The 13,843-nt window shown below is 56.0% G+C and overlaps 1 protein-coding gene across 1 annotated transcript; it reads left to right on the top strand.

The window, feature by feature from the left end:
• The first annotated feature begins 1,307 nt into the window (after positions 1-1,307).
• TAMALIN (trafficking regulator and scaffold protein tamalin) lies at positions 1,308-9,251 on the top strand. Its single transcript, XM_019724528.3, has 8 exons — positions 1,308-1,814; positions 3,856-3,905; positions 5,508-5,562; positions 5,672-5,774; positions 6,941-7,034; positions 7,139-7,205; positions 7,417-7,483; positions 7,994-9,251. The coding sequence occupies exons 1-8, from the start codon at positions 1,335-1,337 to the stop codon at positions 8,482-8,484; spliced, it is 1,407 nt and encodes a 468-aa protein (XP_019580087.3). The 5' UTR covers positions 1,308-1,334; the 3' UTR covers positions 8,485-9,251.
• Positions 9,252-13,843: the final 4,592 nt, after the last annotated feature.

Here is a 13,843-nt window from a genome sequence, read left to right on the forward strand (position 1 = left end):
CCTAACCTTGCACGTGTACATGTACCACTCCCTACCAGACAAAAAACCTCTAACCCCAGTGCCTAGGGACCTGGCACAGAGCAGAGCTTAAAAGTAGTGTGAGTGAAGAACTGAAGAAGAGAGCTTCACATGGTGTTTGATTGCACGTGTGGAACCAGGCTGCCTGGAATCTCAGCGCTGCCACTGAGTAGCGCACAGTAAGTTAAAGTTACTTAACCTTTCTGGGCCTCAGTTTCCTCATCTGTAAGGGATGATAATGATACCTATTTCATAGGGTTGTTATGAGGACCAAATGTAAAAGCGCACACAGAACAGTATGCATGGCACACGGTAAGTGTTCAATGAATGTTAGGGATAAAGCTATAACACTGATTTGGGAAGATGGGAGGAGGGGACAGTGTATCCCAGGCCTCTGTTTCGTGGATGATGTCATGACCTGGAGCCCCCAGCTTGTGATGCTGATGCCCTGTGGTGGCCAGCTGCTCTTCAGACACTTCCACTTCTTCTTCTCACTTCTTATTCGGGCACCACTGACGACAGAGGCTTCAGCTAGGCCATTCCCATCTCCCCCATGACCTGGCCACCACAGGAACACAGCCTTGGGGATGGTCCCTAAGATAGGGTTGGAGAATGGCTGAGCACACACCCTAACCCTGAGCACTGGCTCAGCTCAGGCACATCCTCTTCCCCGTGAGTCAACCCCATAGTCAGGATCTGTCTGCTGGGAAAGGGTTATCTGAGCTCCAACATCAGGAGCTGAGGAGAGGTTTATCCAGGAGGGACCACTCCTGCCTTCTGGGTTTCCACTGCTTCCCTTACCCCTTGACTTGAGAAGAGGAGGCAGCCTCTTTCACCTCTGCAGGGGCAGCTGTGTAAAGGGGAAATCCTGAGCCCTCTCACTCCCTGGAGGCTTCTGCAGTCTGTTCTGGGGCATCTCTTCCCTCCAGGGACCTCCCCCCACCCCACCATACTCCTTCCCCTGCACAGCCCTGTTATCTCTCTCCTCTTGACTAAAGTCTCCTGCAGTGTCCAGGATCTCCTAGAATCTTCCCCCTGGGTCTCCAAAGCTGCTCACAATGACTCCTTACTGTCTCCTCCACCACCAGATGCTCCAAGAGTCTCCAAAGCTATTCATTCCCAAATTTTCAAATTTCACCCACAATCCCCTTCACAGACACGAGCCCCCCACCCTCTCCCCCTGCACTCGCCTTACCTAGGTATTACGGAGACCCTGGCCCCGCCTAGGGATGCCCTGTTTTCCACCTCCCTCCCCCGCGGCTAGATTTTCACCCCTTTGAACGCTCAGGCCTGGAGACTTTGCCTAGCCTAGCGGGATGTCGGACGCCGTGGGCGGGGCTCCAGGCAGCGGACCCCCCCCGAGGCGGGGCCTGCCGCTCTGGGGGCGAGGCCAACGGGAGGCTGTTCTCCTCCCGCCGCCCCCACCCCCCGGGTCCGCCCAGCTCGTCCGTCCTATAAAGGGAAGCGACCCGCCACCCGCCCAGTGGGCATCCTGGAGCTGCCGCCCTCCCTGTTGCGCGGAGCGAGCGCCGCCTCTGAGGGGCGCCGGAGCCATGACCCTCCGCCGACTCAGGAAGCTGCAGCAGAAGGAGGAGGCGGCGGCCGCTCCGGACCCCGCCGCCAGGGCTCCCGACTCGGAAGTCGCTCCCGTCCGGACCCCAGCCTCGGGCCCCCCTGCCGCAGCTGCCAGCTCTGGGCCCCCCGGGGACGAGCTGTACGCGGCGCTGGAAGACTATCACCCGGCCGAGCTCTACCGTGCGCTCGCCGTGTCCGGGGGCACCCTGCCCCGCCGAAAGGTGCGTCTCCCACTCTCCAATAACCGCGGCCCCAACACTCGGTACCCCGGTGTCCCTTCCTCTGGACCCGCGCAACCCTGCAACATCCCCCACCTGTGCTTGCTAACCCCCAACATTCCCCGCTGACCCCCACAACATTCTACTCGGGGTCCACCGAGCCCCCCACGTTCTTCCCCAGCCCACTGACCCCCCATGGCCACCTTCAGAACCTGCTGAATCCCCTCGGTCCTCTCCTCGGAAGGCGCCAGCCTCTGGCCCCTGCGGCCCCCGCCTCCACGCCGCCCCAGTCTTAGGGCTCTTCAGTCCGCTCCCCACACGCCGCCGCCCTGTCTCGCTCCTCTCCTTCTTGATCCCCCCCGCACTCTCTTCTCCTCGCCCATCTGGCTGGCAGCCTCCGCGCCCCGCCTCCCGGTGCCCAGGTGTGTCGAGGCCCCCAAGACCCCTCGCTCATGCTCCTCTAGTTGGAGCGGGGAGGCTGAGCGCTGGGGTTCCACCGCTCGCCCAGACCAGTAGAGGGTCCGAGTGCTCCGGGTGGAGAGGGAAGGCGGTGGATGAGCCGCGTGGGAGAGAGTACTAGCCCCTCCGAGGGGACGCCTGGATAGATACCTGGGTTTGGGGCCTGCGGACTGCCCCAGAGTCTGAGGTGCGGGGTGCTAGGCCACCGCTCCCTGGACTTCGGCCGCGACCGGACACTGTGGGAGGGGTCGTCGGGCGCCCGTGGGGCAGGAAGGATGCGGGCCGCGCCCGCTCTCTGAGTCTCCCCTTCCTCCGCGGGCTCTTCCTCTGGCCCGAGGGGAGCTCGAGCTCTCAGGTGGAGGGACACAAGACCCAGGTTAAGGAGAGGGGGCTGGTGGCCTTTCCTCACCCAGCCCCCCTCCTCCTCCCCTGGCCCTTGACTCCCCCCCACACAATGAACAGCTTGTTGAGAATTTGCATTTTATGAAAATAGGATGGAAAGACAAAGGGGTCTCTCTATGCTGCCCAGTCCTTCCTCCCAGGCCCATTTGGGAACTATCCCCACCCCTGAGGCCAATCTTTGGTTCTGGAGAAAGAGGGCCCCCTTCTCTTCCTAGCCTTGGGGCATCCTGGGGGGAGGGTTAACAAGGGCACCCACCAGGAAGGCCCTGGGCTCTCTGGGGCACATGGGACAAGGGCTGGTTTGGGACAGGGCTTCTTCCAAGGACCAATAATTTAGGAAGGGAAACTGCTTTAGTTTCTCAAGGACCTTAAAGAAGCAGGAACCCTCAGCTGTCATTCCCCCCCGCCTAATAAAATAAAAAACTCTCAAGCTCTCTCCTTAAGTATAGTGAGACTTGAGATGTAAGATTTTTTTTGTCCCAGAAAACAACAAATATATGGCAATGTCAAGATACCCAGGTGGAGCTGGACACAGCTGGCCACCTGCAGCTGGGAGCCACAGTTAGTCCCTGAAACAGCCTGTACTTTCGGGGAGGAGGCTTGGCCTCTCTGTCCCCAGCCTTTCCACATTCAGGCTGGGATTGCTGGCCCTTCAGACCTGGACCTCTGACCCCAGCTTCCCTAAACCATTGTCTGTGGCTGAGACATTAGGAGAGATCTGACTAGTAGGGGGTCTCTGGAGTGCCCCTGCCCCTCTTTGGGAACATCTAAGAGGAGCCCCTGCCTTAGCCTGAGGGGCCTGCGAGGCCTAAGCAAGCCCTTGCCGACAGGCACCCTGGGGGTGGAAACTATTCTATCTAGATTAATGAACACCCACACACACACTGGCTCCCAGACTGGGTTTAGAGGTTCATGCATCTGAACCCAGGAGGACTGTTGTGTTCCTGAAGTCCCAATTATAGGGAGAAAGCCTAGGGAGAAAGCTATGGAGTGATACTGAAGTAGTTATACCAGCACCAAAGCAGGTATGCAACTGGGACCAGACAGACAGGCAACAGGGAGTGAGGTGCTGGGTCCAGGGCTGGAGCCCAGGTGAGGGACCTCCCAGAGTAAGGCTCTCAGCATCTTCTCAAGGACGACACCTTTCTCTCCTGTTCCTTCCTAACTCCATCGTCCTGCCCAGGGCTCTGGATTCCGCTGGAAGAATCTCAGCCAGAGTCCTGAACAGCAGCGGTGAGTCACCATCACCCCAGCCCCTGCCCTGGTCCAAAGGGTGAGGTCCCCAGGGAGGGTTGGGGGGCAGCGCCACACAGCATCTCAGCCCAACCAGGGGGAGTCATTCTCCCACTCTCTTAGCACAGCTCCCTCACTAGGAGTGAGGGGCATGTGGGGTGGTGGGCTGTGTGAAGGGGGTGGCAGAGAAAGGAGGTAGGGACTTTTGGGTCATCAGGGGCTCCTCAGTCCAGTGCTTGCCAGTTCCCCCTTCCTGGGCAGATCTGGATATGGGAGGTAGAGGAAATAAGAGAAGTTTTCAGGGCTCTGAGCCCTCCCAGCCCCAGCAAACCCCGAGGGCCCAGACCGTAGCCCAGCCACGTCCAGCTGCTTGAGTCTGGCTGCCCCTGCCTCCAGAGTCTCAGTGCTGTGCTGCTCCCCATTCTGTGGCTGCCCTCTTAGGAAGGATCTCAGGTGAGAGCAGACAGAAGTGCTGCCCCCAGGCCCCACTCTGCCATGTCCCATCCTGATTTGGGCCTGGCTTCTAAAATGGATCAACAGACTATGGCTTTCGGGCCAGATTGGCCTGTTTGGCGCTTGAGCTAAGAGTTGTTTTTGTGTTTCTAAAAGGTTGTTAAAATAACAACAGAGAACAATATGACGGAGGCTGAATGGGCCCCAAACAGAAAGCCTAAAATATTTACTATCTGACCCTTTGCAGACAAGTTTGCCAAGTCTTCCAGAAAACCAGAGCACGGGGGTAAACACAGAATGTTCAGTCATCCTGCTCCCCGCCCCAACACACACAGAGGGGGAAAGGCCTACAGTCAAAGTGGGGAAGAGCTCAGGTAGAGGCTGGGAGTTACTGCTCAGCATTGGGAGGTTATCTGGGTCAGACTGAGAGCTGGGGACCTGGGTCTCCAAGGCCTTTCTGAGGCTTTGAGACTTGAAGGGGCCTTTGGCAGCTGCTTTAACTCTGCTTCTGGCTGGGAGGGAAGGAAGGAGGTGGGGTGGGCAGAGGAAACTCTGGGCTCCCCCAGCAGGCGAGGATTTGGAGTGGCTCCAGACCATTGTGTCCAGTGGGCAGGCCTTCAGTGCGGGAAGGGGCGGCCTCGAGGTTCCCCTCCCCCCAGGCCTCACATCTGGTGGGCTGGCCCCACCACAGCTGGGAGGAGCAGCTGTGGTCTGGACTGAGCCTCGTGACTGGCCTCTGGGGGTGGGGCCAGCCCTCTCCCCAAGGCTGTGGAACAGAGGAAGCTCCACGCTGAGCCTGAATTTGGGACCTCAGCTGCTCAGTAAGTGGTATTTTAGGGCTCACTAGAAAGCAGGGACTGGCTGAAAAATTCAGCTAGCCTACCCACGCTGGGGCCCGACAGTCCCATTGCCTCCCCATACCAGAGGCTGGATTGATTCTGTGCGACTGGATGAAGCTGACTGTAGCTGGGTATATGGGGAGGGACATTCCAGCAACCTGTGAGGAAAGTGAGTTGTCACTGGAGACAGTGAGCCCTGCCTGGATGTTCTAGAACAGACTCCAGCATCAGTGGAGGGCCACGCTATGGAACTGCCAAGCTCCTTTAAATTCTGACAGTCTTAATGAGATGGCCCCTGTGTCTCCTACAGGAAAGTGCTGACTTTGGAGAAAGAGGAAAACCAGACCTTCGGCTTTGAGATCCAGGTGGGAAAAGCTGGGTGCAGAATAAATGAGGGGTTGGGAGGCCAGTCTGAGGGATGGATGTACCCCACTCCCCCACCCCAAGGTCTGAGGGTCCCCTTTTTTGTTACAGACTTATGGCCTTCACCACCGGGAGGAGCAGCGTGTGGAGATGGTGACTTTTGTCTGCCGGGTTCATGAGTCCAGCCCTGCCCAGCGGGCTGGGCTCACACCAGGTGGGGCCTGTGCCCAGGACACAGGACTCTGGGAAGGGGTATGACCTACTCACAGGCAGAGTGGGAGGCGAGAAATCGCTTCTCAAATCAGTTCCCCTTCTTTGTCCTATTTTGGGAAGGCCAGGAAAAATCGATAGACTCCAGGCTTTGGATCCAGGTAAATTTGCCATGTACTGTTTGGGCTTGAGCAGTCTCATCTGTAAATGGGGGAGTGATAACATGTCCTCACGTCACAGTGTGGTAAGGGGTTCCCTGGACACAGGGCCTGGTAAATGCCAGATGTTGCTGCAGCTGTTCTACCTCCTCCTGGCAATCTGGCAATCACATGGGCAAGAGTTGGGGAAGGAGCAACATTCCATTAGACCTGCCTGACACTGGGATCAGGGCCTATCCTGCATCTTACCTAGCCCAACTCTGGGGTACCTGTATTGCTTCCTCTAACGAGGAAATGATGCCTTCAGTAGGATACCCTTGGGATCGGCCAAATCTAGAGTCCCAAGTCCCAGGAAGGGGCAGCCTGAGACTGCATGAATTGACCCCCCTCCCCAATTCTATCTCTATTTGCTTCCCTAAGCCCGCACCTCCTTGCCCACTTACCAGTAGTCCCCGGTAGCCAAGTGGTATATTGTTGCAACTTTGCAAAGTAGTTTCATATCCATTCTGCATCCTGATCCCCAAGGTAGCCTCAGCAGGGATCCACGCCCCCTTTTTACAGATGGGGAATGATCCCTCAGAGATGGTGGCTTGTCCTGCCTGATGTCAGGAGGCTTTGCAGTGACACAGGATATCAGAAGCTGAGGCCTCTCGTGCTTGGGGCCAGCATTAGTTCTTAGCTTGGTGCTACTCTGCCCCCATCCTGTCTTGGCTGGGTCTCGTGATAGCCTGTGGGCTGGACCAAAATAACCAACTCTGGGGGCCGCCCAGGGTTGGTGGGAGGTCTCAGCCTTTGGGGACAGAACTTGCTGAGGGTGAAGTGATCCCTAGGCTGGGGTGCTGGGCCTGGACAAGATCTCCCCAGAACCATGAGGAGTAGGGCGGGGTGGGGGGAGGGAGTTCAGGAGTATTCTGTGGGGGTATCCCCCCTACCCTTTCTGGCTAAGATAGGGGGCTGGAATTCTTCTGTTATGCCCTGTGGAACAGATGCTGACCTCCTCTCTGCCTGGCAGGGGACACTATCGCCAGCGTCAATGGCCTAAACGTGGAAGGCATCCGGCATCGAGAGATTGTTGACATCATTAAGGCATCTGGCAATGTTCTCAGGTATGTCCAGGTGCCACGGGCCCTGAGGACTCCTGTGCTCAGCCTATATTGGTGTTTCTACAGCATGGGGACTCACTCAGCCTCTGGTTCCCCAACTTCCACAGGCTGGAAACTCTGTATGGGACGTCGATTCGGAAGGCAGAACTGGAGGCTCGTCTGCAGTACCTGAAGGTAAAGCAGCCCACGTAGAGTCCAGCCTCTGCCCTCTTCCCAAGCCCCTGTCCCTGCAGGCCCCACTCTTTTTCAGAGGGTTAGTTATCTGTCTGAACCTCCTTTGAACCTTAAGGTTTCCTCTGTGTACTCCCTGATCCTTCAGTCGGTATCTCCCTCCTGCTGGTTTCTTGCTGGCTCCTGACAGTGAGGTGGGTGGTGTCTCTTGCAGCAAACCCTGTATGAGAAGTGGGGAGAATACAGGTCTCTCATGGTGCAGGAGCAGCGGCTGGTACATGGTGAGTACCTGGGCTGTTAAGGACAACTTGTGCCTCTACTGACACCCTCATGCCCTTGGCCAGGCTTCCCCCTCAGAACTAATAAGTTATTTCCCCCTCCAAACTAAAGAAAAGTTTGCTGAGCCACTGCTTTGAGTACAATACCGCCCTGGGCTGATGCACATGCACATTTTTAGTTCAGTCTCACAAGAGCCCTCTAAAGGTAAGTATTAGACAGTAGCATCTCCATTTTACAGATGGGAGCACCACGGCTCAAAGAGCTGGTTTCAAGTCCCTTTCATGGCTCTTGTATGATAAGTGCTCCTCATAAGGATTTGAGCGTTTAATCGTTTTACAGAGGAGGAAAGTGGGGCTCCGGGTTGTGACTTGCCCAGGGCCACACAGAGGGTCAGTAGAAAGTTATTGCGTTCTAGCCACGCCCTCTGTTCTAGCCACGCCCTCTGTTCTAGCCACGCCCTCTGTTCTAGCCACGCCCTCTGACGCCCGCCCTTGTATCTTCTGCCTTGGCAGGCCTCGTGGTGAAGGACCCCAGCATCTATGACACGTTGGAGTCAGTGCGCTCCTGCCTGTACGGGGCTGGCCTGCTCCCGGGCTCGCTGCCCTTTGGGCCCCTGCTGGCTGCCCCCGGGGTCCCCCGCGGGGTAGCACGGCAGGCTGTAGGAGACCCGGACGAGGCTGTCTACCACACATGCTTCTTTGAGGGCGCTGAGCCGCCCGTGCCCCCGCCCCCGCCCCCCGCCCGTGCATCTGGCCTGGGCCCCGCTGAGGCCCTAACCTCGGGGCCGCGGGCAGGGCTGAGCCGCAGCGCCAGCGTGCGGTGCGCCGGCCCCGGGGGCGGCGGCGGAGGCGGTGCACCGGGCACCCTCTGGACTGAGGCCCGTGAGCAGGCCCTGTGTGGACCCGGTCTACGCAAAACCAAGTACCGCAGCTTCCGCCGGCGGCTCCTCAAGTTCATCCCCGGACTCAACCGCTCCCTGGAGGAGGAGGAGAGCCAGCTGTAGGGGAGGGCGGAGTTGGGGAGGTATTTATTTATTTATTCGTTCTAACTAGTGCAAAAAGGGGGTCGGGGGAGGGGGCAGGCGCCTGGCCGTGGGGACCCCAGGAGCCCAGAGCAGCGGGAGAGGGTCCTTGCCAGCCTGGCTGGCCTGCTGGGTTCCAGGCTTGCCTCTACCCAGTGTTGAACCCAGGCCTCAGACCCCTTTCCTCCTCTTCCCCTAAACCACAGTGGGGGCTGGAGCAGGGGAGAATCAGGCGATCTTGGGGATGGGAGACGTTTGGGGGCCAAAGGCGGGGTGTGCCATCCTACATCTGGTCAGTAGTGCCTTGTGGGGTGTCTAGGAAAATTCCTCCTGGGGGGGACCCTTTTTCCGGAAGCCCTCTCCTCAGCTTTACTTGCTCCCCATCCTTGGCCTTGGGGATAAATGGCCTATGGTCGGTTGTTCCCCACCACACACACACACACACACACACACACACACACACACACACACACTTCCAGTTAACCAGTGGGCCCCTGCGGGGGGCCTAAGGTGCTGGTCCCTTTGTTCCTGGCCTTGACCCCTAATGGCTTGCCCTCCCCCGTGGGGCAGGGGGTGGGCGGGCTGTAACTAAGTTGGGTCCTGCCAGGAGGGGGTCCTGGGTTCACTGCCCCTAGGGGGACGGGAACGGGCATGTCCAGGTGGGGTTGGGGCAGCACAGGCTGTTCTACCGTTTTGTGCATTGTTGTTTCTGAACGACAAACTGTATAAAATTGACATTTTTTTTTTTTTTTTTTTTTTTTGGCATCTGTGTCAGTGTGGTGAGTGCCTGAGGGGGAGGATTGGGCTCAGGCAAACTCTGATTCCATTGTGCACCCTGCCCCCCAACACACACACAGGTGTACCCACACACACACTATATTTTACATCTTATTGACTTGGAGCCTGCAGCCAGGGAAAGTCTGGGGAATTTTAATGTACATGTATAAGCCTGAACTACAGGCCCCACACCCTCTTCAGAACTTGAGCCTCCCTCCCCAAACACCCACAACAGATGTTGGCCAAGTCTCATCTATAGTCCTTAATTGTCCCTGTGCAAATAACTACTTGGCACCCTCTCTTCCCAGGGGCTGGGGTCTCCTGTAGAGACCTTAGCCATCATCCAGCCAACCTGTGACAGTCTCAAATCACTGATCGCTCTGTTGTTCTAGAACTCCTCAATGGTTTTCCAGTACTCCGAGAATAAGATTCTATCTCCTATGCTATGATATCTGACCCCTGCCTGCCTCATTCCTTTGTCTCCCCTCTTGCTCCCTGCTCTGGCCGCCTTGTTATACCCAGTACACTTCAGACTCCCTCCCCTCGGGGTCTCTGCACTTGCTCTTTCAATAGCTGGCTCCTTCAGTCCTCAACTCTGCTCCCCAAAGTTCTTGCATCCCCATCTGAAATAATCACAGCCACCACAGTGATGGAGTTCTGTTTTATTTCCGTCATACTACTTGTCACCATCTGAAATTGTCTGAACTTTCAAGGGAATTTGTTTTTTTGCATGGCCCCCTCCCCATTAGGTTGTACCCTCCTTGTAGCAGTGCTCAAGGACCTTTTCTGTCTTCTTCACTGCTTTATTTCTTGCCCAAATACTAGCACATAGCAGAACCTCAATAAATAATGTGCTCAAAGCATCTCCAAGCAACCTGTCTAGGGTCACACAGAAAGTGTCAGAGCTGGGCCTGAGACTTACATTCATGCACCAGTGCTCCTCCTCTGCAGTAAACAACATACAAGCGTGGCTTTAAGAGGTCTAAGTGGCACCCTGCCTCAGCCAGGACACCTCCTACCCTCTCCCTCTTGCACCACTGCACTTGCCTGCTGAATGGGCTTCCTGCTTCCTCTCTCGTCCCTGGACCATCCCTTCACACAGCAAGCAGGATGAGCTTTCCAAAAAGGAAATCATCACAACCCTCCTTTGCTTAAAACCCATTATGGTTTTCCCTGGAATAAAAGAAGAAAATCCAAAGTCTACCATGACCTATCCATAACATGTCCCTCTGGGCAGACAAATTACAAAAGGCATCCTTTCCTGTGGGTTGACAGCAGCCACACAGGCCCAGCAATTTGGCAGCTGGAGACTTTGTTCAGTACACAACCAATGCAACTGTGTTGGGATGTGCTGCCTGAGGCCCTCCGGGATCTGGCCCCTGCCTCTGTCTTTAAGCTCGAATTGTTTCTCCTTCCATGTCACTTACCACATTTAAGCCACACTATTCTTTCTAGTACTATTTCTCAAATATGTCAAGCTCTTTCCTGCCTCTGGTCTTTGCCATGCTGCTCTCTCTGCCTACAATACTCTTCTTTCCAAGGCTGATTCCTCCATCTTCAGGTCTCAAACATCTCCTCAGAGAGGTTTCCCTGATCTGATCAGCAGTAGTCCCCTGTCCCCATTATTATTTATTTTGAGCCCTCTATTTTTCTTTTTTTCTCAGTTCCCAACTGGTAATTCTACTGGCTTCTTTTGCATCTGTGTTTTGCCTTCCTAAGGCAGGAAATCTGCCTTGCTTACATTGTACTTCCAAGGCCTAACACAGCCTGGCACACAATAAACGGGAATGCCTCTTTGGGGCCAGCTGCATAGGGGTGACCACCACCTCCCCACCTCTACGCCCTGGGGAAGGGTGAGGAGGCCCCTCCCTTCCTCCATCTGTAGCTGGCATCTGTGGGCCCTCTCATGCAATCCCTTCAGGGCTGGGTTTCAGCTCCAGCCAGGGCACCTGCACCTGGCTGCCCTGCCCTCCTTGGTTCAAGGGAGGGAGGACATTTGATTAAGAAAATGGAGCTTCCCCAAGCTCCCTGTTTGAACAGCTGCTCTGCCACGATGACAAACAGAAGCTCCCAGGGGCTCAGGTCTAGGGGCGGGGCTGCTCCCACCTTTGTTTCTAAAGCCCCGGGCTGCCAGGAGACCAGCTGCCTGGGCATAGCCTAGTACCTTACTTGGGGTGGGGACTGCGAAGGCCTTCCTGGCTTTCTCATCCCAGAATAGAAGCCCAGCCCCTCTCCTACCAGCCTGTTCTTTCCCCTTTTCCCCATGCAGCTTGTTTGGGGAGTGATGTCAGCACTCCCCACCCAGGTGGGGCTCCTGGATCTCCGTGTGCACCCAGAGGAGGGTGAGGGGGTGTCCACCAATCAGCTGATGGGATGACAGTACTAGCACAGCAGCCTCCTGCCGTGTAGGTGGGTGACAGGGAGTGACTAATGTGCGAGCTGCGATGCTAAAAATTAACCCAGGGATCGTGTTTGGCGGAGGGGTGGGGGTGGGTGGAAAAGGAGCGGGAGTTGGAATATTGTGTGGTCGGTATTCCCCCTGCCCTGCCTCCCCTCTTTCACCTCCCACCAGCCTTCTGGTCCTCTCAAAGCCTCAGGGGACTGTGGAAGAGCCTTTTCCCCTCCCTAGGCCAGAAGGGGCCCCCAATAATTCCATGGAGGAGGAGAGTGGACACTACTCCAGGTCTTGGGCATGCTAGAGGGAGGACACAGCCCTACAGAGTTGTGGTCTGATGTCCCCACACAGCACCACATCTGGTCCCACCTCCTCAGCATGGTGGCTGCCATGCCCCTGAGTCCCCTGGTTGTTCCCCTCTCTGCCAAGGAGCAGTGGGAGGAACAGAAGCAGCCAGTGTACAGAGACAAGGACAGTCTCCCCTCAGTAGGCCAGAATTGGGGGACAGTGAGGGTGGCAGCTGTACATGAAGGAAAGGACAGGACTATCTCCCAGAGCACTTGCTATGGCACTGTTCTAAGCACTGTCACATCCATCTCCTCACTTAGGCCTCAAAGCATATCTGAGTGCCAGGTATAACTGTCCCCATTTTACAGATGAAGAAACTGAGAATAGAGAGGTTAAGGTAGCAGTGGGGACAGGGCCAGGAGTGCAGTTTCCAGGCCTTCAGCCTCCCATGGAAAAGTACTGGCTCAGGTAGTAAATGGCCATCAACTGTGATTGGATGGCCATCAGCTGTGGCTAGTTGGCTAGTCAGCTGTAACCAGTGAACCACTGGCCACTAATATAGCTGCCGTGGCTATGCTAGCAGCAATTGGGGGCTGACAAGAAGATGGTGGCTGAGCTAGCAAGAGCGGATTGCAGTTAGCATGGCGGATTGCAGCTAGCAAGTGGGGTTGGTTGGTTGACAGAGAAGTGGATGGCGGATTGCAGATCGTGTGGATCCTGCTTCTTGTGTCTCCATCCCAGCCGCCAGCGAGACTATAGTGGTATGACTCCCCTATCTATGGCTCTGTGGGTGTTCCTTTTTGGCCTCACCATATCCTGCGTTCTTATGTGGGGAGCGGGACTAGAGACCCCGCGTGCCACCCCGCATGACAGTAGCATAGCTGGTACCCGGGAGAGCCAGCATTCTCTCATATCTGTTTGTCTCTAGAGCCTAAGTTGGGAAGAGGAAAGGCTTCCTGGGGGAAGAAGTGTGAGGTCAGGGTCAAGATGCAAAGGAACCATTTAGAGGAGTTGAACCTCTAAAGCTGTGGGACTCACTTGTGTGTGTGGGGGGGAAGGTGGGAATGTGGAGTGTATATGAAAGGTGGGAAGGTAGGACCTGGGGGAAGGAGCAAGGGCTGAGATGTGCCAGATAGCAAAAGGAGGAGGGATTGGGTCCAGAGAGGTCGAGGTTCCACGGATGTGGGTGCTGTCCTGGAGTAAGGTAAAAACATTTCCATCAAAGTGGGGGGAGGGCTCTTGGGACTGGGTTCCAGGGGCCACAAAAGGGGCTTGGGCTTGAAGAAGTTCTTGTTGACTTGACTCACGTAAGAAAACCTATTAGAAGGAGTGAACCCACGAACACTCCTCTTTGGCCTGGAGAGAAAACTAGAGAACTTAAGATGAATGGTAGCAGGAGGAGAAGAGGTGAGACAGTAGAAGGCACTTTCTGTTTACCAGTCAGTCACTTGTGACATTAGGGAAGTGAAAGAGGCTGTGGGACTCTCCAAGGGTCAGCAGAAACGTCAGGCTGTGTAGTTGGGAGGCTGCCTGGTCCCGCATTGACGGCTAGATGGGATGACCTAAAGGAGGGAGTGATGGGCTGCGAGAAGTGAGAGAGAAAGGAACACGGGGCTGTGAAGAAGACAGGACTGAGGAGGATTCCTCAATAGAATAAAATAGGCAGGAGATGAGACTGACACTGGAGAATAGAGCGGGCACGCCTGACACCTGGTGGTGACCTCAGAACACTGCACCTCTCAGCTCTGACCTTACAGGTAGGAGGAGACCGGCAGAAATAGATTTACCCATCAGCCAACTGCTTCCAAGGCAGCTCTTCCTCCTTGGAGTCTAGCCTTTCTAAGCCCTGTCTCACACTCAGAAAGTGGAGCATCCTCTGAA

This window comes from Rhinolophus sinicus, chromosome 1 (assembly GCF_057876585.1).
Source record: "Rhinolophus sinicus isolate RSI-liver-muscle chromosome 1, RSI-T2T, whole genome shotgun sequence".
NCBI classification, from domain to species: domain Eukaryota; kingdom Metazoa; phylum Chordata; class Mammalia; order Chiroptera; family Rhinolophidae; genus Rhinolophus; species Rhinolophus sinicus.